Source organism: Sus scrofa, chromosome 18 (assembly GCF_054392235.1).
Source record: "Sus scrofa isolate SSC_HxYL_T2T_F1_AM1 chromosome 18, Sscrofa_HxYL_maternal_Yorkshire_Landrace_v2.0, whole genome shotgun sequence".
NCBI lineage: Eukaryota > Metazoa > Chordata > Mammalia > Artiodactyla > Suidae > Sus > Sus scrofa.
In genome coordinates, this window is record NC_139400.1 from 56,386,463 (window position 1) to 56,411,219 (window position 24,757).

Here is a 24,757-nt window from a genome sequence, read left to right on the forward strand (position 1 = left end):
GTTTCTGTAAAGCTTTTGTTGTGTGTGTGTGTGTGTGCTCTCGTCTTACAGACGTTTGTTTGTTAATGCTTACTAAAGCTGACAGGTTGCAGATTCCCATACCTTAGACGTCACAAGCTTGGATTGACTTTCCACATGACAGGTCCAGGCAGCAGAGTGAAATTTTAAACCCACATTCTTAGATTCTCTGCTGCCCAGTACTGATCCTATTTATGTATTTACAGCACGTCTCCTTCAGAGACAGGAAGGTGGCTTGATTTGATTTGCCAGGACCAAACATTCAGCTCCTCCCTGCCACCCCCGCCCACTCCCGGCACAAAGAGATACGTCATAAAGAGTGTTAGGTAATCGTTGTGCCTTCAAAAAGACAGAAGACTCACTCACATGTTTTCCAGTCACCTATCCTGTCATTCACTCTCCTTTTTTTCATGGATGCCAGTTTATTCCTCAGAAGAGCGGGGCTCCATTGACATGCAGTGTCCTTAGAACGCTACTTTGAAGAGCTGACTTTGTCTGCTCGTTCACACCGTCAGCTGTCAAAAAGCTGGAGGACTTTTCAAATCACATATGTATTTGCTCCCACTCTTGCCTTGTACTTTGGAACCCTGATGGCGAAAAGACAGAGAGAGTGTGGGCACACGTGCGAAATGACCATCTGAAGAGATGCTGCACTTTCTAGATAGGGTCAGGTAGGGAGATGAATTTTAGGATCTTGTTTTCAGAAGCCAGCTCAGCTGGTGAGAGAAAACACCCCTCCCTCCGTGGTGTCTACTCATCATGTTGCTGAGAAAAGTTACGTGATGCTCTGGGCGTCACATGAATGGTGAACACATGACAAGCAGTACGTGGTGGAAGACACTCGCGGCGTGCTCACTCAGCTGAACGTTCCCGGTATGTTATCTTGGAAAGAAGGGAAAATAACGTGGATCTACTCCAGGGTTAGAGTCTTTTTTTTTTTTTTTTTTTTTTTTTGTCTTTGCTATTTCTTGGGCCGCTCCCGCGGCATATGGAGGTTCCCAGGCTAGGGGTCGAATCGGAGCTGTAGCCACCGGCCTACGCCAGAGCCACAGCAACACCCGATCCAAGCCGCGTCTGCGACCTACACCACAGCTCACGGCAACGCCAGATCGTTAACCCACTGAGCAAGGGCAGGGACCGAACCCGCAACCTCATGGTTCCCAGTCGGATTCGTTAACCACTGCACCACGATGGGAACTCCAGGGTTAGAGTCTTAATGTTGTTGACCCAGAGGTAGAAACACCCTTCTTTGGCTGGACAGTCGGCCCCACGCAGGGCGCTGCTTTGGTTAGAGAGGAGCATGGGGGTTCTATTTTTTTTTTTTTTTTTAGGTTTGTTAGAGGTAAAAAGCATTTTTTTTTTAGATCGTTCCCAGGAAGTTGGCCGTTGGCGCATTGAGAAGGTCCCTCTGGTGGGCTCCTCAAAGTCCCTTTCGCTGCGGTCTTCCTCTCCCCTCCCCTCCTCCTGTGGAGGCTGGAACTCATTTTTTTTGTGTGTGTGTGTGTGTCTTTTTAGGGCTGCACCTGCAGCATATGGAGGTTCCCAGGCTCGGGGTTCAGTGTGGGCTGCAGCCGCCAGCCTGCGCCAGAGCCACAGCAACGTGGGATCCAAGCCGCATCCGCGACCTACACCACAGCTCACAGCAACGCTAGATCCTTAACCCACTGAGCGAGGCCAAGGATAGAACCAGTGTCCTCATGGATGCTAGTTGGGTTCGTTAACCACTGAGCCATGATGGGAACTCCTGGACCTCATTTTGTTAATCTGATGTCTGGTAGAAGCCGTGAGACCCACTTGGCCGTGGTCTTTTAAGCCAAAGTCATTACCTTCCCTGAGGAATTCTTTCCTACCCATGAGAAGGCTCTCAGAATCTTAAGATACAATGGAATAATCATTCTATTTCTTTCCTTTTGGTCTTGGATTCCTGATTAGCTGCAGGACTTGCTGTTTAAAAATAAAATTTTTACAGTTATCTCAGGGCTATCAGAATGAATCTGTACGTGCAGTCTTGCAGTCTTTGTGTTTTTCTGTCTTCTGCCTGTGGCTTGCAAAGGAAAGAGAAGCTGCTGAAAGAGCACATTTTTCAGGCGAGACTGTGATTCTTGTCACTTACACTAAGATACCAGCGACATAACTGGCCAAAGTGGGTACCCCTTAGAAATTGTTAGATGGAGTTGTGTGATTTAAGAAACACTTACTCAGTTTCCTAAATGACCCACCAGAATTTCCAAATAATCTATTCCATCTGTTGGTACGAAGAGAGAACATTCTTGTTTGAGACCCAGGCAGTGGATTGGCAGACATCCTTCTGTGCCCTCAGCAGCTAGACCCTGCGGGCCCTGGCGAATGGGCAAGGCTCTGAGCTCCTTGGAAGAGTCGGGAAGACAGGGACAGCTGGATCTGTGTGCAGGCACCTGGGGAACCGGTGGTGGGAGTAGGGGGTGGGGGATAGTCAGGCGAACTTTCCAAAGACAGATCCTTTGGAGAACAGCTGGTCATGAAACACAGGGCACAGCAGCCCAAAAGGAGCAACTTCCTTTACCTTCCTAGTGGGGAGGGTGGGCTAGGGGATCAGACCTGCCGGGGGAGAAATAAGAGAGGTCCACATATGCTTACATGTCACAGCCCCCCTTCCCAGAGCCCAGGACCTTAGCCTTTTTCCAGGTAAGTGAGCTCTTTTTTTTTTTTTCTTTCTTTCTAAATAAAATATCTTGGTCATAAAGAATGAATATAGGAGTTCCCATTGTGGCCCAGTGGAAACAAATCCAGCTAGTACCCATGAGGATGTGGGTTTGATCCCTGGCCTCGCTCACTGGGTCAGGGATCTGGTGTTGTCTCGTGAGCTGGGGGTGTAGGTTGGCTTGGATCCCTCATTGCTGTGGCTGTGGCCGAGGCTGGCAGCTGTAGTTTCAAGTTGACCCCTAGCCTGGGAACTTCCATATGCTGCAAGTGTATCCCTAAAAAGAAAAAAAACAAAACAAAAAACAATGAATATAAAATAACTGGTATCTACACTGTAAAATCAATCCTCCACAAAGTCACAAAATCTTAATTCTCCACACGTTTTCTAAGATCCAGTTCAACTACTGTGATGATTAAATAACATTAAAATATGTCCAATCATTTGGAGGTAGGAGCAGCATTTTTACTGAAGGAGGGGTGGCGGGGGGCTGAGGCTTGGAATCTTTGAGAGCTGGTCAAAGAGAGGAAAGGAAGCTGAGAAGGAGGAGGGGCTGAAACGTCACTAGTAAGAAGAGCTGCAGGTGTTTGTGGTGTCCGTTTCCACGGAAAGGAAAGCCTCACCAACCCCTCCTTCCATCCCTGGAAATGAGCCGTGAGAAGGGCGTCCATGTCCAGTGTTTCCTGTCTTCTAATTGCCAGGCTTCTCAGAACCAGCATCCCCTTGGCTGCCATTCGGGAAAAAAAGCCCAGGAAGTGCTCTCTCAGGGCTCCCCGCACCGGGTCCATGGCTGTGCTTTTCTGAAACATCCATTTATTAATGAGCCCCCGCTATTTTTAACGTGTTCCAGGCCCTAGCACAAAACACAGACCTTAAAGAACGCTTATGCAGAATCCATGCTGAGTCTCTGCTCCTCGAGCCCCCTGCTGCTGCCAAGTCGGGTGACGGTCTGGCAGAGGTGGGTAAGGTTCTCCTCCGCTAACGTCGCCATGCTCCCCCCCATGCCCTCTGTCCCCTAAGGCCTCCTGCCTCCCTGGGAGGGGCATTCGATCCCATCAGCACCGCTACCGCGGGGTCCCCAGGTTTCCCCAAAAGTCTGCTGCCAGCTGCATTTTCCACTGCTCTTCCCCCTAGAACTCTCCTTCCCTTTGCATCTCTTTACCCCTTTTTCTTCCCAGGAGTCACCCCTTTCTCCTGGTATTACTGGAGTGGGAAGTGTAGAGACACACATTTTCTCCTATTTCTTTTGCAAAAACCTAACTTTCTCCAACCTATGGTGACCCAGTTCCTGCCAGCTTCTTTTGCTCCCTGAGAACCTCTTTCCTCTTTCTTGGTGGCTGTTTTCTTTTCCTATGATTTTTTTTTTTTTTAATTACAGCTGTACCCTCTGAGAGGGAAAAATATTACAATTGAAATGTCTTGGTCAGTTAATACACTAAAAATGTCTTTTCATGGTGTTCCCTAGTGGCTCGGTGGGTTAAAGATGTGGCCTTGTCACTCCTGCGGCTCTGGTTCCTGCTGGGATGTGGGTTCAGTCCCTGGTCTGGGGTCTTCGCATGCCGTGGGCATGGCCCCCCGAAAATGTCTTGAAGTTCCCTTGTTGTGCAGCAGGTTAAGGATCTGGCATTGTCACTGCAGTGGCTCAGGTTGCTGCTGTGGCACAGGTCCCATCCCTGGCACCCGGGAACTTCCACATGCTGTGGGTGCGGCCCCCCAAAGTGTCTTTTCTCAAGACTTGGGATCTTTATCCAAGATATTCTTTGAATGTTTTTAAAATGAGGAAGTTCAAAAAAATACAGGTGGATTATTCGGAAAAATATCAGCGGAAAAGGGTGATGAAGGTTGAGATTGTTTTTAGGGATCTGTGTCTGCCTCAGGTGGGCTCAGTTTTTCATTAACAAGTGCATCAGGCAAGTGCATTTAAAAAAATGATGTCAAATACAAGGCAAGGGAGTGTGCGTCTTTTAAAGGAGTTTCTAATGTTTTATCTTAACTCATCTCGCTCCTTTATCCACAAAGAAACAAAATTGCGACACAATGCCTTCAGTCCTTGGGAAGAGTAGATGCTGGAATCCATCAGGTGAGGCCAGGCCTCCACCTTCACATGCCTCAAGCTGATGGCCCCCCACTTCTGATGAGGGCGGCACCCTCTCTCTGCAGGGCAGGTTGGCCTCTTACCACTTCTAAGATACGTGCCAATGGTTGAGCAAGAAACTCCTCTTGCGTGTGCACTGTCGCCAAGAGACCTTCTCAGTCACTTTAGCCCAGATCTAAACTGGGTCCCCGCAGGACTGAGCACCCCAACCTTCCCCATGAGGGCCTTCGTTTCAGGCCTGGGCAAAGAAGTGTGCTCGCCAGGGGGCCTGTCTGCTGAATCTGCACCTTTGCAGAAGCAGGGCCCAGGCACCATGACCCAGTCACCCAGACCGACCAGAGAGTGGCTCGCTGCCAATCACCATGGCAGTCTGCAGGGTTAGGTGCCTGTTTCCAGGAAGCACTCACCTTTTAAATTATCACCTCATTACATTAATTTATTTGACAAGCTATTACATCGGTAAACAGGAGGTGAACCATTTACGGTTTTGTGAATTTCTGCTCAGTGTGTATACTTGAGGCTATTTGCATTTGGGAAGGGAAACCAAAGCCACAAGCCTTTTAAAATGCACATTTTTTTAAATGTAGTCGATTGATAGTATTGTGTCAATTTCTGCTGTACAGCAAAGTGACCCAGTGATGCCTGTATGTACATTCTTTTCCTCATATACTCTCTTCCATCATGTTCCATCCCAAGAGACTGGGTATGGTTCCGTGCGCTGTACAGTAGGACTTACCCATATTTACATTGACTGTAAATGGATTAAACGCTTCAGCCAAAAGACAGAGACTGGCTGAATGGATACAAAAACATGACCCATGCATATGCTGTTTACAAGAGACCCACTTCAGACCTGAGGAATAAAATGAATGTTTTAAAATTGATCTCACAAAGTTCCGGAAGGCTTACATGCTGTACCTTGTCTTTGAGGAGGAGTGATAAGATTCCTCTAGCTCACACCTTCCAAAATGGCTTTCTGGAGTCTTGAATTGATGTGGTTGTCTCGGTGATCTGGTTCCTCTTTTAGCAATTTTCTGTTTTCCATATTTTATCCTGCTGTGCACAGTGACTCAGGCTAGCTTTCCCAGCACAGGAAAAGCCATTGTTGCTTTCAAGGAATAAGAATGAGTGGAAATGGCTGCCCCAGAGCCCCGAAGCTCGATGCCAGTGTACTTTTCTGGGGCAGCTCCCAGGCGCCCCGAACACTGGGAATGGCAGTCCCCACACGTCAGCCCAAGGTACCGATTTTAGGACCTCTGACTTTCTCTGCTTCGCTTCTGTTATCTTTTAGCTACACAAATTCCTCATAGTTGGTGTTTAAAAATCTACTTGGATTTTAAGATCTCTCCTTTCATATCAAAAATTATTCTCACATCCTATCAAGTCTTTCTTTTCATTAATTAATTAATTATTATTATTAATTATTATTATTATTATTAGTTGTCTTTTGTCTTTTTAGGACCACACCCTGCGGCACATGGAGCTTCCCAGGCTAGGGGTCTAATCAGAGCTGTTGCTGCTTGCCTACCTCACAGCCACAGCAACGTGGGATCTGAGCTGTGTCTGCAACCTACACCACAGCTCACGGCAATGCCGGATCCTTAACCCACTGAGTGAGGCCAGGAGTCGAACCTGCAACCTCACGGTTCCTAGTTGAATTCCTTTCCTCTGCACCAAGATGGGAACTCCTTATTATTATTATTATTAACTGCTATTTTAAGTTTTTGAAAGGCAGCTATGCTCACCACTGTACCACCGATGCTACTTATTTTAAGTTTTTGAGTGCGAACATTTAATATTATCAGGTTATGTCTTTTTTTTTTTTTAATTTTTTTTTTTTTTTTGTCTTTTGTCTTTTGTATTTTTGTCTTTTGTTGTTGTTGTTGCTATTTCTTGGGCCGCTCCCGCGGCATATGGAGGTTCCCAGGCTAGGGGTTGAGTCGGAGCTGTAGCCACCGGCCTACGCCAGAGGCACAGCAACGCAGGATCCGAGCCACGTCTGCAACCTACACCACAGCTCACGGCAACGCCGGATCGTTAACCCACTGAGCAAGGGCAGGGACCGAACCCGCAACCTCATGGTTCCTAGTCGGATTCGTTAACCACTGCGCCACGACGGGAACTCCAGGTTATGTCTTCTTAGATTATTTTATATTATTTTAGATTCCAAGTGAAAGGCCCAGTGACTTTGGGAATAATATCAGACTAAATCTCAAGTCTAAGAGACTAGATAAGCAAGAACTTGAAAGAAAAATCTAAAACAGGAAGGAACTTGATTCTTCTACTCACCTGTTTGCTGTATTCCATGCGCACTTGAATGCATGATCTCACAAAATTCTACCCCCGACTCTGTGAGACAGGTGATGACCGCTTCATTTTAGAGACAAGAAACTAAAGCCCAGAGAGGTTAAATAACTTCCTTCAGGGCACATAGTAAAGGCTAGAGTTGGGATTTTTTATTTTATTTAATTTATTATTTATTTCTTTATTTATTTTGTTTTTATGGCTGCACCTACAGTATATGGAAATTCCCAGGCTGGGGGTCGAATTGAAGCTGCAGGTGCCACCTACGCCACAGCAACACCGGATCTGAGTTGTGTCTGTGACATATACTACAGCTTGTGGCAATGCCAGATCTTTAACCCACTGAGTGAGGCCAGGGATTGAACCTACATCCTCATGGATACTACTTGAGTTCTTAACCTGCTGAGCCACAATGGCAACTCCTGAGAGTTGGAATTTAAGTCCAGTTCTAATGAGTCCCAAGCCCTTTTGTTTCTCTGCAGCCTCACACTGCTGTGTGCTAAAGAGATTGCCAAGCCAAGAAGTAAACACATGAAGCTCCACTCATGAAGATACATTGCTGATGGGGTAAAAATGGGATGGAATAACTATCTCAGACATAACACCGTTTTATATATGAAAGAATGAAGTGTATGATAGAGGAGGCTCAAAAATCAATGGGAAAGATGGATTTTTCAAGAAGTGAGGTGGGCTTAGCTCAACAGCAATTTGGAGAGCAGTTTAAATCTTACTATTGCACACGAAAATGAATCAGTATGAATGAATGAATCACTTGTGAACTAGAATTAAATATAAAAATTCAAACTGAAAAATATTGATATCAATATTTATCAAATGACCAGAGAGGACTTCCTAAATATGTAAGCAATAGAAAAAAAAATTGCAAAAGACTAGATTTAGGATTTTTTTTTTCCTTTTATGGCTGCACCCGGGTTCCCAGGCCAGGGGTTGTTTTGTCTAGGAAAAATGCTTTCAGTAAAAACGACAGATGTAGATAATGCTAAGTAAGTGATAATATCTTTAACATGCAGATAATAAATAAGAGCAAACAACTTGACACAACAACAAAAAAATGGGAAGATACAATTCACCAAAAAATATAAAATACAGATAGTTTTTTAAACTTTTTATATTGTAATGCTTAGCAATTCACAGGAAGGGACAGAGAACTGCAGAGGGAGGTGCCGTGCCTCCTGACCGAGGCTCCCCCAGAGTTAAAATCTCTACAGCTGTTGTTTTTTAAAAAGGACAAAATGCTCAACGTAATTCTTAATGAAGAAATGCAAATTGAAACAGAGGAGAACAAACGTTTTCTAAATTATGGTATTCAGTGGCCTTACAGATGTAGAGAAAACAAAGGTTTTCTTGTTAATCTAGGAGTTCCCCTCGTGGCTTAGTGGTAATGAACCCGACTAGTATCCATGAGGATGTGGGTTCGATCCCTGGCCCCACTCAGTGGGTTAAGGGTCCCCTGTTACTGTGAGCTGTGGCGTAGGTTGCAGACGAGGCTCAAATCTGGTGTTGCTGTGGCTGTGGTGTAGGCCGGCAGCTACAGCTCCAATTCGACCCCTAGCCTGGGAACTTGCACATGCCTCGGGTGTGACCCTAAAAAGACAACAACGACAACAAAACACGTATACACAAATATTTTAATACAATAAAAGACACTGATGGGTTAATAGGGGCCATATCTGGATAATGGATTTTAGTGGTATTTTTTTTAAATTGCCTCTTTTGTTATTTTCAATTTTGAACACATATGACCTATATCCTCAGAACAAAATGTTAATCTAAAAAAGTATGGTGCAGGGTTGTTTGGAAGATGTTTGTGATGATGGATAGATAGATAACAATTATTTCAAAACAAAGCGAAGTCGTATATAAAAAAGAATTGGAGAGAAATGTGTCAAAATGCTTATAGCGGTTTTATGGGGTGGGATTGTAAGTGTTCCTTTCTCTCCCTTTTCTCTGTTAATCTTCTCATAATGTAAAAAATAACACTTCATGCCTTACAAACGTAAGGGATTATGACTGAATTGAATTGACTAGATTAAAATGTTAATACATGAGGTCCCAGGGTGTGCAGGATGCTGGGCTGCGGGCTCCTGTGGTCCCACTGGGTTTTCAGAGGGTATCAATAGGAAGTTGTGGGATTAACAGAACAGCAGAAAGGGCTAGGGCCAGGTGTGTTATTTTTAGTGTCGATCAGCCAAGAAATCCTTCTGACCTGTCCGCCTAGGAAGAAGATAAAGAGCCAGTGTGACTATTAATAAGTTAATGAGCAAGTAAATAAATCATTAGAGTCTCATGTGGCCACGGCACAGCAAAGAAACAGGACAGATCTGTTGTTTCACTGAGCTCAGCTCTTCACTACTCTGTCTTCTCTTCAGAGAGACCTTTCCTTTAAAGGAGACCGCCGTGATGCTTTTTTTTTTTTTTTTTTTTTTTTTTGCTATTTCTTGGGCCACTCCCGCGGCATATGGAGGTTCCCAGGCTAGGGGTTGAATCAGAGCTGCAGCCACCGGCCTACGGCCTAGGTCAGAGCCACAGCAACGTGGGATCCGAGCCGCGTCTGCAACCTACACCACAGCTCACGGCAACGCCGGATCCTTAACCCATTGAGCAAGGGCAGGGACCGAACCCGCAACCTCATGGTTCCTAGTCGGATTCGTTAACCACTGCGCCACGACGGGAACTCCCGTGATGCTTATTTATAGATCCTGAAGTGATCCGTTTCTTTGTTAGGATGGAGAAGCCTGCTTTTCAGAAGGTTGCGTAGCTATTAGAATGGATAGCATCGTCCAATGAATACTTTGGCCAAGAGAGGAAAGGATACACGTTTAGATGTGTTCCTGGGAGTTCCTCTTGTGGCTCAGTGGGTTAAGAACCTGACATAGTGCCTGTGAGGATGCAGGTTCAATCCCTCGCCTTGCTCAGTGGGTTAAGGATCCAGTGTTGCCGTGAAGTGAGCTGTAGGTTGCAGATGTGGCTCAGATCCAGTGTTGCCATGGCTGTGGCGTAGGTCAGCAGCTGCAGCTCCAATTCGACCCCTAGCCTGGGAACTTCCATATGCCAAAGGTGTGGCTGAAAAAAAAAAAAAAAAAAGAAGGAAAGAAAAAAAAAGTTTCCTGAAGTAAACATTCCATAAATAGACCATTTGACCTTTATTAATTATGAACGTCTGCTGGCTCTCCTGTTGTAACACCCCCATCCTAGGTCTAGCTTGTTTATGAGTCTGAGGAGTGTGTCCTGCACTCATAAAACTTCTTTTTGGGAAAGACAAAATCTGCTTTAACTTTTGCTCCCCCAGTTACGCTGGGACTCATTTATCTGATGTATAAGGATGTAGAAGCAGCTCCCTCTGCAGCCCAGTGAGAAAGGCTAGCTGACAGGAAGCTCAGGCAATAGTCTGATTCAAAGGAATTGAGTCATCTTGTCCTGAATCCATTCTTACTTCTCAAGGTCTAGGCAGGTGTCGCCTCTTCTGGGAAGCCCTCCCTGCCCTCCCAACACAAGCGCCCGAATAGAATCAGTCTTCTTCCTCTGCGCTTCTTCAGGGCTCTCTGCTCCCCAGTCTTATGTGTGTTGGCTGCATCCTCTGCCCCGTCCTTCAGGCCAGAACCCTTGTCTCCATCATCAGATCGCGCCGTGGCCAGCATACAGCGATGGCTCCATTTCTTGAGTTGAACTGAATTGAATTTTCACTTGCAATGGCATAGAAAACACATCCCCACAGGACGGAGGTCCTTCCCAGAAGAGAAGTCCAGCCTCAGGGACGCAGCTCGTGGAGGGCCAGCGAGAGGAGAAAATACTATACAGGCTTGGAGATTTCCTTCCCTTGAAGAGTCGGTGTGGTTAGAGGGAGACAAAAGAGAACTTATCTCATTCATCCATGAATATGAATGATCTGCCAGCAGGGGCGCTTCTGAACCAAAACACACTGTATTTGTTGAGAGATGCCTCAGGAACAGCACACCGGCCGCTGCAAGAGAATTGGGCCAAAGGAGAGCTGGGTTGGTTGCTCTGAACCAGCCATGCAAGGACATGCATTCAGTACAATTCAGAGGAAATTTTAGGATGAAAAGAAACATCCTGCAGTGGGAGAGAATAAGAGGATATGAATCAGAGAGCACTGGAATTTTTCCTTCTTAAATGGAACAATACCTGGCCTGCACTGTCTCTTTTTTGTTTTTTTTTGTTTTTTTGCCCTGAGATTTGTTATGTGTGCCTGAGCCATGGTAGCGCCTGCAGGCAGGGTGCCTGTTTGGGAGAGATCTTTGCTTTGCACTGTGTTTTGTGTCAGGCTTGCTTTTCCTCAACTTCAGAGCTGCCCTCTGCTTTGAGCTGCTCGTTTGCCCAGGCCTTGGGTATCCGGGCAACTGAATCAGTTGCTTATTTTGTGTCTCTGGAGACTGTTTCTAAATAGATGCATTTTTTGGTTTTGTGTTTCAAATAGGAAAACTCCAGAGAAGACAGTCGAGCTCTGGTCCATCAGCTTTCCAACGAAAGCCGACTCTCCATCACTGACTCCCTCTCAGAGTTTTTTGATGCACAGGAAGTTCTGTTGTCTCCAAGCTCTTCGGAAAATGAGGTTTGAGCACTGTTTTCAGTTAGGTGCCTTGAAAGTCTCCTTTGTTGCTTTATCCAGTCAATAAATACCCTTATTTATTTATTTATTCATTCATTCATTTACTTTACCTTTTAGGGCTCACATGCAGCATGCGGAGGTTCCCAGGCTAGGGGTCCAATCGGAGCTACAGCTGCTGGCCTACGCCACAGCCACAGCAACACAGGATCCAAGCCGCATCTGCGACCTACCCCACAGCTCACGGCAATGCCAGATCCTTAACCCACTGAGCAAGGCCAGGGATCGAACCCACATCCTCATGGATACTAGTCAGGTTTGTTACCTCTGAGCCACAACGGGAACTCCTAAATACCCATATTTAGAAACACTAAGTTCAGTGTCCCCTTTTTATCATTATGTTCTGTGGATTTTTTTATAATTTATACTCCAAAAACCACAAAAGGCTACGTGATCTTAGGGAAAAAAAAGGTTATGCAAAGTAGGTGTTGGGCCTGTCCTGGTGTCTGTTACTAGACTTGTTATACCACTTCAATTCCAGGTTAGTGATTTTGACTATTAGGTTAGTGATTTTGACTATTAGCTGTTTGATAATGTGTTATTTCCACTACAGGGCCAGAAGCTAGCGTTATATATATATTTTTATCATCGAATTTTCTCTATAGTAATTTATAATACATAATTATTGTTATAATATTCAAATATGATTATTATAATTAATGTGTAGTTATGCTCTGATATGTGTACTGATAATTTTACCCCTTCAGTTCAGAAGTACTAATATTGTTTATCTGTTAATTCCCATAGAAGAGTCTTTTTTTTCATAAGTTGTCCAAAGCCAATTTGCAACTCCTTCTACTTAAACACCAACAAATTCTGAAAATGCAGTCCAAATAAGAATTTTTATAATAACTAAAATCTGTAGTTTACTTGTGTCTTCCTTGTGAGAAGGAGTCCAGCATGCATAAGAATTTTAATAATTGATATTTTCTGGGAACTCCTCCTAGGCAGACTGGTATATGGGCTTTATGAAAACAGCATTCAGAATTATTTCTGTAGGTTTATAATGTGGGATTTAAAATGTTTGATCATTTGAAGTAAAAGTTTTATGAAACCTGGCGCGCCTACTCTAATGTATATTATTTCTTCTTTCCTGTAGATTTCGGAAGATGATTCGTATGTCAGTGACATAAGTGACAACCTTTCCTTAGACAATCTCAGTAATGATTTAGATAATGAGAGACAGACTTTGGGTAAGAGTTCAGTTATTTGATCTCTAAGTGTTTGAGTCTTTACAGAATACTCGTAAGCATTTGCAGAGTACCTGCTGCCAACAGAGAACTTCGCAAGGTCTACATCAGAAACTTAAGGCGTGATCCCCAGGCTGGAGGTTTTTCTAATCTCGGTGGGGACATAGCACTCACCTGTGAAAAATATATTCATTCAAATAAATGTATCTGCCTGAGCAAATTTCTGTTTTGAAAGTAAGTGTCTATCAGTTGTCATCTAAATATCAAAAATCAATGCAACAGATTCCTAACATGAACAAACATTCTCCCTGCAAATATATCAAACTCTATATCTTTTTGCCTTTAGATGTCTAATGGTTTTTTTCTATAAGATATAAAAGTTTAGGTCTACGTGGTAATTTAGCTTCAGATTCTTCAAGATAACGCATTTGAAAGTATCAAACTGCTCCTTCCTTAAGGGTAGGGGTTAAGGTATTCTAAGATGTCCCTTTAGTACCAGTTGATCCCAAGGGTGAAAATGATGCCCAGGAAATGTTAGTTGGAACGATGGGGTACCCAGAGTGCCTGCCATTTCCAAACAGCTCTCCTGTAGGGGTTGAGTAAGCAGACTTAAGCCTCTTTAGGAAGGTGACATGAGGGACAGTTCTCTACTGTAGCATCAAGTACAGCCTTGGTGCTTGGTGTGCTTTGGGGTGTCCAGGTTTGTCTGTGCCAGAACACCACCTGTTTTTATATGTAAATGGAGCACAAGGACCACGCGAGGTCCTACTTGATATTTCAGCAAGTGTGTGTGAAAGACACTTACGATGATGAGTTCGTATCTGAAGGCCAAAGCGCCTACTCTCTGGGGGACCGCAGAAAAGGCCGTAACTGCCCTGTCCTCTGGAAGAGCATCCTTTCAGCACCTCGCCTGCTGGAAGTCAGAATCTCGTAACACTGTATCTTCCTTGAATTGTTTCTGGAGAGATGAACCTTTTGAAGGAAAAGTCTGAGAAGGAGTGATTCGAAGGCGAAAACCAGTAATACAGGAGCAAGTGCGTGTGCTACATGTCTTTCCAGAAAAACAAGGAGGCAAATAAAAAGAAATGAGGAGGCATCACTTATGCCCTTGGCAAGCAGCACACACAATAGATGGGAAGCCCTCCTGTGGAGGAGGAAGATGGACAGGTGCTGAGGTCCTCCTTCTATTCGGGGCCTTAGAGAGAGGGCCAAGGGGAACGCAGTTGATGGATGGTTCAGAGGTTCAAGCTGGGCACAGAGGACTTGCCTCCAAGCCTAAGACCTGAGGACGCCAGCCTGGAAAACAGTGTAAGAGGTGAAGGCTGGTTCTCTCTCTTTCTTATTCCACAGCCGTTTTGCTAGATTTCAGACCAGTATGTCCTTAGCTTGAACAAACACTGGCCCAAACCCAGCAGTATTTGGAAGGTTAGATTTCTACACACCAGTGCACCACTGAGAAAACTGTGTGTAAAAATAACCTGTGCATCCCAGGACACAGTATTGCCCATAGAAGGAAAGAGGATTGGATCAAGGTCTTAATAAATTATCACACTGGAATTTCTCTGAGCCTGTAGTAAATGCTAGGTATGTAGAATAAGCCTGTTCATTTCTCGGCCCCTTCACGTCAGTAGGCACATGTTAGAATCCGTGACTGTGGTGGGTGCTGTGTTGAGGTGCCGTGATTAGGAATAGAGACTCGGGCCAGATTTCCTCAAGCCCAGCCCTGCCACTCAATGGTCATGTGTTCTAGAACAAGTTACTTAATTTCTCTGTGCCTCGGTGACTTCATCTGTAAAGTGGGGATCATAATACTGTTTACTTCAAGAGGTTGTTACCGAGAAGAGATGAGACAATATATGCCAGATTCTTGGAATACTATCACAGAGTAAAAGCTACATATATCTTAGCCTTTATTATTAGTGATAGTATGGTAGTCTTTCAAAATTTAGATTAGTGTAGGAATTCCCGTCGTGGTGCAGTGGTTAACGAATCCGACCAGGAACCATGAGGTTGCGGGTTCAATCCCTGGCCTTGCTCAGTGGGTTAGGGATCCGGCGTTGCTGTGAGCTGTGGTGTAGGTCGCACATGCAGTTTGGATCCCGTGTTGCTTTGGCTGTGGCATAGGCTGGCGGCTGTGGCTCTGATTGGCCCCCTAGCCTGGGAACCTCCATATGCCTAGAAAAGGCAAAAAGCCAAAAAAAAAAAAAAAAGGATTAGTGTAATCAAAGAAAGTCTTTTGAGATTACATGGACAGCTGTTTTTAAAGACTGTTATCATTTGTAGCTGGTTACTTGTGTAAATCAGATTTTTGCCCATGTTCAGCAATTAAACCCAGGATTTAATTGGATGCTTAGATTAACATGAAACTTCACGATGTGACCCCAGTTTCATATTCTCCTGTTTATCAAAGCAGACTCATTGTTCAGAATGATTGGCTTTATGATAAAACCCCACTTTCTCATATGCTGATTTAATGCCAAAGACTTCCTTTGAAAACAGGCTAAGTTGGGGTGGAAAGGGATTTCAGAGCATGAGGCAATGAAACGGTAAAAAAATCAATGTAAATACCTCAAAGGTCAATGTTTCATTCATCAAAAACAAACAAACAAACAAACAAAAACAACCCTGCGCAGATCCAATTTAAAGGTAAATGTCGAAAGGGGGTTAAATTGGAAAACAAATATAAAAACAAAAGAGTGCGTCTTGGAGTTCCTGTCATGGCTCAGCGGAAACGCATCTGCCTGGCAGCCATGAGGATGCAGGTTCAATCCCTGGCCTTGCTCAGTGGGTTAAGGATCCGGTGTTGCTGTGGCTGTGGTGTTGGCCGGCAGCTACAGCTCCTATTCGACCCCTCACCTGGGAACCTCCCTATGCCGTGAATGCAGCCCTAAAAAGACAAAAAGCTAAAGAATAAAGAAAAAAAAAGAGTATGTCCTAATTATATAAATAGGAAAGACAATTCAAAAAAGAAATATTCGTGAAAGCATTCCAAGACAAACTAGGAGTTTTCAAGTGTGAGTTAGAACAAGGAGATAGCACTGGCCACCTAACAGTTTGCCAGGACTTCAAAACAAATGCTGACAAGCCTGGAGGGGCCTCAGAACATAGACACTGGCAAATGCTGCTGATACTTGGGAAAGTGATACAGCCTTTGGGAAGAGCAGATCATATGAATTCAAAGTCTAAAAATGTCTGTAGTCTTCAACCTTTATATAACCTTAGAAAATATTCAGAGACATAATCAAATATCGAAGACCAGGAATATTCACTCTTTTTTTTTTTTTTTTTTTTTACATCATGGTAAGACATTGAAACAAATCTGAAAGTCTAACAGTAGATGAATGATTCAGTAAGTTATGGCTTAGCCATAGCATGGCATTTTTTTTTTATAGTTATTTTAGAAGAATTTTCAATAGCCTGCAAAAACAACTTGGGTAACTGATTACGCAGGACATTAAGCTGTACAAACCTTGTGAGCTATGTGGGGAAAACGCTAAATGAAAATATTCCAAAGTATAAATGGCTATTCTTTCTGGGATAAGGTATGACTTTTATTTCCTTTATCATTTTCCTGTAATAAACGCAGCTGTTGTGTCAGAATTTGTAACAGATTTTTCAAAGGCGTTTAAAATTTTGTTATCAGAACTTGAAGTGTTTTTTTAAAAAAGTGTTTAAAAGTAACCTGCTCTGGGCAGAGCAATTCAGTTTCCCATTGTATTCTAAGTGCCGAAAAGCTGCAAGGAACCGACTTCTGAATAGCAACGTGCAGAGCTCTCTGTAAACAAAGTCCACCAGTTTGAGGGCTTGTCATTTGGGGGACTTGGTTTCGCTGCTCGGAATTCTTTTTATGTTCGGCTGACTTTCAGGCCTCATCTGGATAGCTGAGATTGATAGTATCATGGGGTACCTGCTCGGTAAGGTTTTATTTGTGGATTTTTCTTTCCTTTCTAATAATGAAGTGAAAATTCTTAGAAGGCAACCAGGCTTATTTCCCTTTCAGGGCCTGTTCTCGAACGTGGGGGGGAGGCCAAGTCCCAAAGAAGGACCTGCTTGCCGGCGCCCTGCCCCAATTCCAGTAACATCAGCTTGTGGAACATCCTGCGAAATAACATCGGCAAGGACCTGTCCAAGGTGGCCATGCCCGTGGAGCTCAACGAGCCTCTCAACACGCTGCAGAGGCTCTGCGAGGAGCTGGAGTACAGCGAGCTCCTGGACCAGGCCGCCCAGATGCCCAGCGCCCTGGAGAGGATGGTGAGCATGGCACCTGCCGCCTGAGCACCGGCCCCCACCCCTGAGCCAGAGGCCGGTCCCAGGGCCCGACAGAGCTCGGACGGGCCCAGCCAGGGCCCCTGTCCCTCTGGTTCCCATCCGATTGCCCATCAGATGGGTGACTTTCCCAGTGACCCCTGGTTCCCCCCTGCCTGGCTGTTTCCCGTCCCTTTGTCCTGACTTTTACCATTTGGAGGCAGCTTCGCTGTGACAGCTGCAGCCTGGGGCCGTTCTGCTCTGTGGTTTGGGGGTTTCCTCTTTCTCCAGAACCTTCCATGTGATGGTTCTGATAATGCCTGGCTGGGAAAACATGTCTTGAGGGCTATCTGAGTGTTTATTTTTATGACCCAGCGTGGATAGGATTTAGTTTTTTGAACTGGCTTTTTTTTGTTTTGGTCATGGGGGGGTTGGTTGGGAGTGTTTTTGTTTTTTTCCATCCAGGGTAATTTTCCTTTGAGAACGTTTTTCTTTATTTTTGTAATTGTTCTGTCAGCGCCTAAATTTTTAGAAAATACCTTTCATTCATGGAAGAGATTCTCACATCAGAAAGATTCTTCTCTCCCCCACTTTTTTTTTGTTGTTGTTGTGTTTTTGTTTTGTCTTTTCAGGGCCACACCTGTGACACATGGAAGTTCACAGGCTAGGGAACGAATTGGAGCTGTAACTGCTGGCCTACACCATAGTCACAGCAACACGGGATCCAAGCCACATCTGCAACCTACACCACAGCTCATGGCAATGCCAGATCCCTAACCCACTGAGCAAGGCCAGGGGTCGGACCCATGTCCTCATGGATACTAGTTGGTTTCGTTACCACGGAGCCACAATGGGAACTCCCCCCACTTATTTTATAGAGTTAAGTTAAAAAACAAAACAAAACAAAAAACCCTCATCCTAGAAAAATTAACCTTCTGTTCCTCTACACAGCCTCAGTTTCAATCAGGCGACGGGGCGTCCAACAAAGGGGCCTTGAGGTATTTCTCGCCTTCCCCTATCCTGTGGGGATGGAGGTAGGGAGACCTTAGTGGCGAGACAGTGACCAAATCAGCTCTTTCTATGACTGTGGCTGTTTGTTCTTCAAACAGAATGTCTCTTGCTTTTTTTATTTTTCTTTTTTTTTTTTTTGCTTTTTAGGGCCACACCCACGGCATATGGAGGTTCCCAGGCTAGGGGTCGAATGGGAGCTGTAGCCGCTGGCCTACACCACAGCTCACCGCAATGCCGGATCCTTAACCCACTGAGCGAGGCCAGGGATCGAACCTGCAACCTCGTGGTTCCTAGTCAGGTTCATTTCCGCCGCGCCACAAAGGGGACTCGCTCTGCCTCTTTTCGCTTCCTCACACCTGTTTAGCCTCAGGGACCCAGCCATGCCTCTCCTCATTGATGGAGGACACCACTGTTTTCTAACTTGTATGTGTTCTGCAGGGTAGACCCATTAAAACTTCCATTTCTGGAGCAATTTGAGGATTAAGAGGGAATCTTAACTACGGGCTGAGACAGACACCCCATCTCATCCTACACAGTCCCCAGAGGCTTCTCCCATCCAAGAGATTCTCTTTCTTGATACAGTGATAGTAAGAGGAGGAGAGACAAACAGTTTATTTTTTTTATCTTGTTATTCTTCCCCAGAGAATTTCCGTGAACAAAAGGAGGCAAATAGTTTCCAAGGCAAATATGAAAAGTTAACATGGGTGGACCGCAGTTTTCTTTAAAGAAAAGGATTGACTTTGCAGAGGAAGCCCTTCTTAAAGGTGTTTCATTCCTGTAGCAGTTCAGGCTGTCAGCCAATGGATTTTGGTGTCATTGACCTTGAGAAGAGCTTTGAGGACAGGCTTCGCTTTCCAGCACCAATAACGAGGAAGCACAGGAGAGCACTGGGGAGGAGCCTAGCCCATGGATTGTGTTCTCTGCTCTGAGTAGGAGGGCCTGCTCACAGCCGTGCAGACTCTCTCATGTTGGCAGCCACAGGAGGATGCCTGGTTTGGCCTTCTCCCTCGATCCGTTGTGCTCCGGCATCATAAATGATACCAGATTCTTTTTTCTCTTTTTCTTTTTATTCTCCTTTTTAGAGCCACACCCATGGCATATGGAAATTCCCAGGCTAGGGGTCCAATCAGAGCTGCAGCTGCCAGCCTACACCACAGCCACAGCCATGCCAGATCCTTAACCCACTGAGGGAGGCCAGGGATCAAACCCACATCCTCATGGACCTTGTGTGAGGTTCTTAACCTGCTGAGTCACAACGGGAACTCCAGGTTCTCCTGTACGTTGCTATATTTTAAATTCTGCAGGTGCTTCAGGGTTGACTCAGCATCCCATATAGACGAGTGACCTTGCTGTTTAACAGGTAGCAGACATCTGAGGAAGCAGAGGGGAGAACAGATACCCAGGTTTCAAGAGCAGACTGAGTCGAGCACAGTGAATTGACTTTTATAAGCTCTGCAGCTTCTCTAGAGTGTTCTGAACACTCTCATGTGAGGTAGTAAAGTAGGTCCAGTTTGCAAAGGGCTAAGGAAATTTATGTGGATAGTGGACATTTATGAAAGGCACGCAGCTTTTTTTTCTAGTATAAGAAACTTCACGAAGTGAACTGAGATGAGGAAACATTGAGATTATTACTGAGTATTAGAAAGGAAAATTTGTTATTGCTACTTAGGCTTAATTTTTTGCCCCCCCCCCAAAAGACAAAGAATACAGACACACCTCGGAGATATTGTGGATTTGGTCCCAAACCGCTGCAATAAAGCAAATATCGCACTAAAGTGAGTCATGAATTTTTTGGTTTCCTAGTGCATCAAAAGTTATGTTTACACTGTGCTGTAGTCTCTTATGTGTACAACAGTATTATGTCAAAAAAAACCCATTAATGTATATACCTTAATTTTAAAAATACTTTATCGCTAAAAAATTCTCATCTGAGCCTTCGGTAAGTGGTAGCGGTACCATCAAAGGTCACTGATCACAGATCAGCATAACGAACATAATAATGATGCAGAAGTTTGCAACAATACCAGAATTATCAAAACATGACAGAGAGACCCAAAGTGAGCAAATACCGTTGGAAAAATGGCACCAGTAGACTTGACACAGGGTTGCCGCCAATCTTCAGTTTATTAAAAAACACAGCGTCTGCGAAGCACAGAAATGGAAAATACGAGAACAGGAGGCGTGCCTGTTCTGAGTCTCATTGGCTCCTGAAAGGAGAACCGTGGGAAATGCAGACGCCCTCAGAGCCAGGCCATTAAAGGATTTTGTTCATTTCATGTTCACCTCGGCTTTTTCCTTCCCTTCCCTTCTCAAGTTTTCCTTTTTCCTCCCCGCAAAGCAGAACCTCTAAAAGGCGCTGTGCTCTGTGTCATGGCTTGTTGCCCAGGCTCAGGAAAAGACTCCCACCGATTTTCTTCCGTCGAAATGAATTTTTTGGTTTCTGCGATACCACATTGTGAGTGGTTAAACTAAGGATGCTTATTCTTGAATTTGGAGGAGAGTTTGGCTTTTTTAACGCTCTTCCTCCCCCTCCTCCTTAAAAGCCTTCGCACAACATCAGGATTCTCAGACAGCGTCTGGTTTAGAGGTGCTGACATCATCTTGAAAGCTTCTGCCCACTTGCAGGCATCAAGCCCAATGGACAGTTTGAGAAGGTCTGGTTCATTTGTCTCTGTGCCAGAATGGACATTATTGAAAACTGCCACTTGAAAACAAAGTCGGTTTGGGTGCCTATCGGCCAGAGACAAATCTTTGGCTTTTCCAGATAAACCAGAAAGAGAAAAGGAGAGGTTTTCCTTTATCCATACCTTTGCGAAACGTCAGTGTCTTGGTGTCCGAAATAACCCGGGTCTTGTGCCTCTCCCCAGGTCTACGTGGCCGCCTTCGCCGTGTCAGCCTACGCATCCAGCTACTTCCGAGCCGGGAGCAAGCCCTTTAATCCGGTTCTTGGAGAAACGTATGAGTGTATTCGCGAGGACAAGGGCTTCCAGTTCTTTTCAGAGCAGGTGGGCATTCACCCTTTTTGTTTGTTGGCTGGAGGTGCTCATGCCTCTCATTAAATGTGCTTTTGAAATATTTATTTCCCCGCTTTCACTGGCTTCAAAGCAACCAAGATAATGACAGAGCTTTTACTCAGAAAGAGAGGGATCAGCTTCCTTCCACGGAAACCGAGCCACCACCCATGGGGTCACGGTGCTAGCAAGGCCGAGGCTCGCTTGGCTGGGTGCATCGTCAGAGCCCTTTCTGTTGGAAGTCATGGTGGAGAGGGAGGTTCAAAGCACGAAGCTGTAGGAGTTCCTGTCGTGGCTCAGTGGTTAATGAATCTGACTAGGAGCCATGAGGTTGCAGGTTCGATCCCTGGCCTTGCTCAGTGGGTTAAGGATCTGGCATTGCCAGGAGCTGTGGTGTAGGTTGCAGACGCAGCTCGGATCCTGATTCAACCCCTAGTCTGGGAACCTCCATATCAGCCCAAGAAATGGCAAAAAGGCAAAAAAATAAATAAACAAAAAAATAAATAAAAAAATAAAAGCACAAAGCTGTAGCACAGGGAACTAAATATCCAGCCTCTCAGGATAGACCATAATGGGAGATAATAGAAAAAGAATGTGTGTGCATATATATTTATATATATGGCTAGCTCACTTTGCTGTATAGCAGAAACTGGCACGACATTGTAAATCAACATTCTTTAGTAAAAAATTAATTAAAAAACAAACAAAAAACTTAAAACACATGAAGCATTTGGCCAAAGTGCAAGTTAGAGATTTAGAGTGTGGGGAGTTGCCATTGTGGCTCAGCAGTCATGCACCTGACTGGTATCTATGAGGATGGAGGTTCGAGCCCTGGCCTTGCTCAGTAGGTTAAGAATGTGCTGTGGTGTAGGTCACAGATGTGGCTTGGATCCTGTGTTGCTGTGGCTGTGGGGTAGGCTGGCAGCTATAGCTCCAATTTGACCCCTAGCCTGGGAACTTCCATATGCTGCTGGTGTGGCCCTAAAAATTAAAAAAAAAAAACTGAAGCATGCGCCCCAGCTCCTTGACCTCATCCTTCTAGAGCATGAGCGCTCCATCAGAACGAGCAGCACCTAATAGATGCAGTATTCTTGATTTCGATTTAAGAGGAATCATTCACTTGTGTATTATTCATTCCGTCCGTAAGTACTTCTTGATCCTGTGCCACGTGCCTGGCATTGTTCTAGGAGCTGGGATCCCACAGTGGCTCCGGCGCTGGGAGGCAGACAAGAACGCCTGTCCCCCACTGCCCGGTTGGACATATAGTGTATTTATGCAACCTGAGTTCCCTGAGGTTCCACGGGGCTCTTCCCATCCGAGTCAGCAGAGAATAATATTCAAGAACAGTGTCTCTGGAGTCAGCCAGCATAGATTCAGAGGTCAGCTCTACCCCTCACTAGGGTGTAGCTCAGGGCACGTTCCCTCCGTTCTCTGCGCTTCAGTTTTCTCTTTAAAGTGGAGACGATGATAACGGTACAGACCTCGGATGGCTTTGCGATGAAGAAATGAGATCTTCTCTACAAAGCACTTAGAGCATTTTTACTTCAAGTATAAAGTGTGCAGCGGGGGCTTGCATGGTTTGCAATGGTGGAATGTTGGGAATCTCCAAAATATCTGTCACTAAGGAATTATTTCGTTAAAATAGAGTGCACACAGACTGGAAACGAACACCAGTTCTCTCCCATCTGGCTAAAGCAGTGCCTGAACGCATCCACCCTCTGTCTGTCTCTAAATGTCAGTCTGGGAACCTTAAGCATCATTGCTTCAACACAGTTGTCTCCTCCCGATTCTTAGAAAACTGAGGGAAAGGGAGTGGGCTGCTAAAACATGATTTTCTTCCTGGAATCTTGCTGCCTTCTGCATCTGGACTGAGCTATGGGAGCAGGAGGGGAGGGGGGGTGTGGCGGAGAAACTTGTGAAGACGGTGGCTTGCTTCACTGTAAATTAGGAGCCAGGTTCTCTGAAACTCTAAGGAAAATGATTGCACAATAATCCCAAAGCACATTTTCAATAGCTTTCCAGTTAGCAGCTAAAATGAGAAATTAATCACTGCTCTTGGGGAGGTAGGGGGTTAAATCAGGAGGTGAAGGGATAAGATAATCTGATTCAGATTCAGCTACGTTATTTAAATACTAAACCTAAAATGGAACGAGAAGAAATGAAAATATAATTTCGTTACCATGGCATTATAGGCACTCGTGTGAAAACACAAAGGCCAAAAATAGCTCCGAACTACAGCGGGATGAATAGGTAGAAGAAAAGCGTAGGAACGTGAGCTTGTGTAAAGAAAGCTGAGCTGCAGTCCCAAATGTGTCCCTGACGGGGCAGGGCCAGCTCAGGTTCTGCTCCCGGATCCCCCGTGGTGGCACCAGGAGAGAAAGCAGAGCTCCTGGGAGCCTGTGCCCGGAGATGGAAAGAGCCTTGCATAGCTTAGCCCTTAGCCCTGTGACGTGGATCCCCAGGAAATAAGCAAGAAAGGGATCTGGTCGTCATTTGTAGCACAGGATACGCTGGGTGTGTAATGTGAACACGCTTTCAGATCCTAACCCCACCACTTTGTATGTGGCCTTGTGTGAGCTGCTTCAACTTTCTGAACCTCGGCTGTTTCTTTATCTGTGAAACCAGGGTGGGCATGCTTCGCTCCGAGGTCGCGGGAAGGCAAGGTGACATAACTCATTGATACCTAAAGTTCTTGCACGTTTGGTACTTGGCAACTGCGCTTGTATTTAGAAGCAACTTTTATGTATGTATTTGTTTTTAAAATTGGAGTATAGTGGACTTACACTGTTATATTAGTCTTAGGTGTACAGCAAGGTGATTCAGTCAGACATATAATTATACCCATTCTCTTTTCCCACATAGGTTATCACAAACTATTGAGTAGATTTTCCTTAATCATGTGTTTTATACAGGGGTGTGTATGTGGTGTTCCCACCCTCTCAATTCCTCCCTACCCTTAATGGTGTCACCTGTGGTAACCACAGGATTGGTTTTGAAATCTGCAAGTTTGTTTCTGTTTTATAAATAAGTTCTTTTTTAATAATTATATTAGATTCCACATACAGGTGATAACATACGGTATTTGTCTTTATCTGACTTACTTCACCACTCACTGTGATAATCTCTAAGTCCATCCATGCTGCTGCAAATGGCATTGTTTCATTCTTTTTGTGGCCGAATAATATTCCATTGTATATAGGTACCATACCTTCTCTATCCATTCTTCTGTTGATGGACATTTAGGTTGAGAAGCAACTTTTAAAATGCTTTTTAATGTGCAGATATACAGTGGGGGGGGGCTGTTGTTTTTTGGGTTTTTTGTTTGTTTGTTTTTGCTTTTTAGGGTTGCACTTGCAGCATATGGAAGTTCCCAGGCTAGGGGTTGAATCAGAGCTGCAGCTGCAGGCCTATGCCACAGCCACAGTAGTGAGGCATCTGAGCTGCCTCTGTGACCTACACCACAGCTCACCACAATGCCAGGTCCTAAACCTTCTGAGCGAGGCCAGGGATCAAACCTGCATCCTCATGGATACTAGTTAAGTTCATTACTGCTGAGCC

General features: G+C 44.9%; 1 protein-coding gene across 13 annotated transcripts in view; it reads left to right on the forward strand.

Moving 5' to 3' along the window:
• Positions 1-24,757, forward strand: part of OSBPL3 (oxysterol binding protein like 3) — a 193,708-nt gene that overhangs the window by 138,442 nt on the left and 30,509 nt on the right. For 6 of the 13 annotated variants that reach the window (XM_085005701.1, XM_085005703.1, XM_021079020.2 and 3 more), the window contains 4 exons: positions 11,554-11,688; positions 12,842-12,935; positions 16,933-17,183; positions 21,056-21,193. In XM_085005701.1, the coding sequence (XP_084861827.1) occupies positions 11,554-11,688; positions 12,842-12,935; positions 16,933-17,183; positions 21,056-21,193 (618 nt within the window). Of the gene's footprint in view, positions 1-3,548; positions 3,657-11,553; positions 11,689-12,841; positions 12,936-16,932; positions 17,239-20,972; positions 21,194-24,757 lie in introns of all 13 variants that reach the window. The other 7 variants (XM_085005698.1, XM_085005699.1, XM_021079019.2 and 4 more) reach the window with 2 other exon arrangements.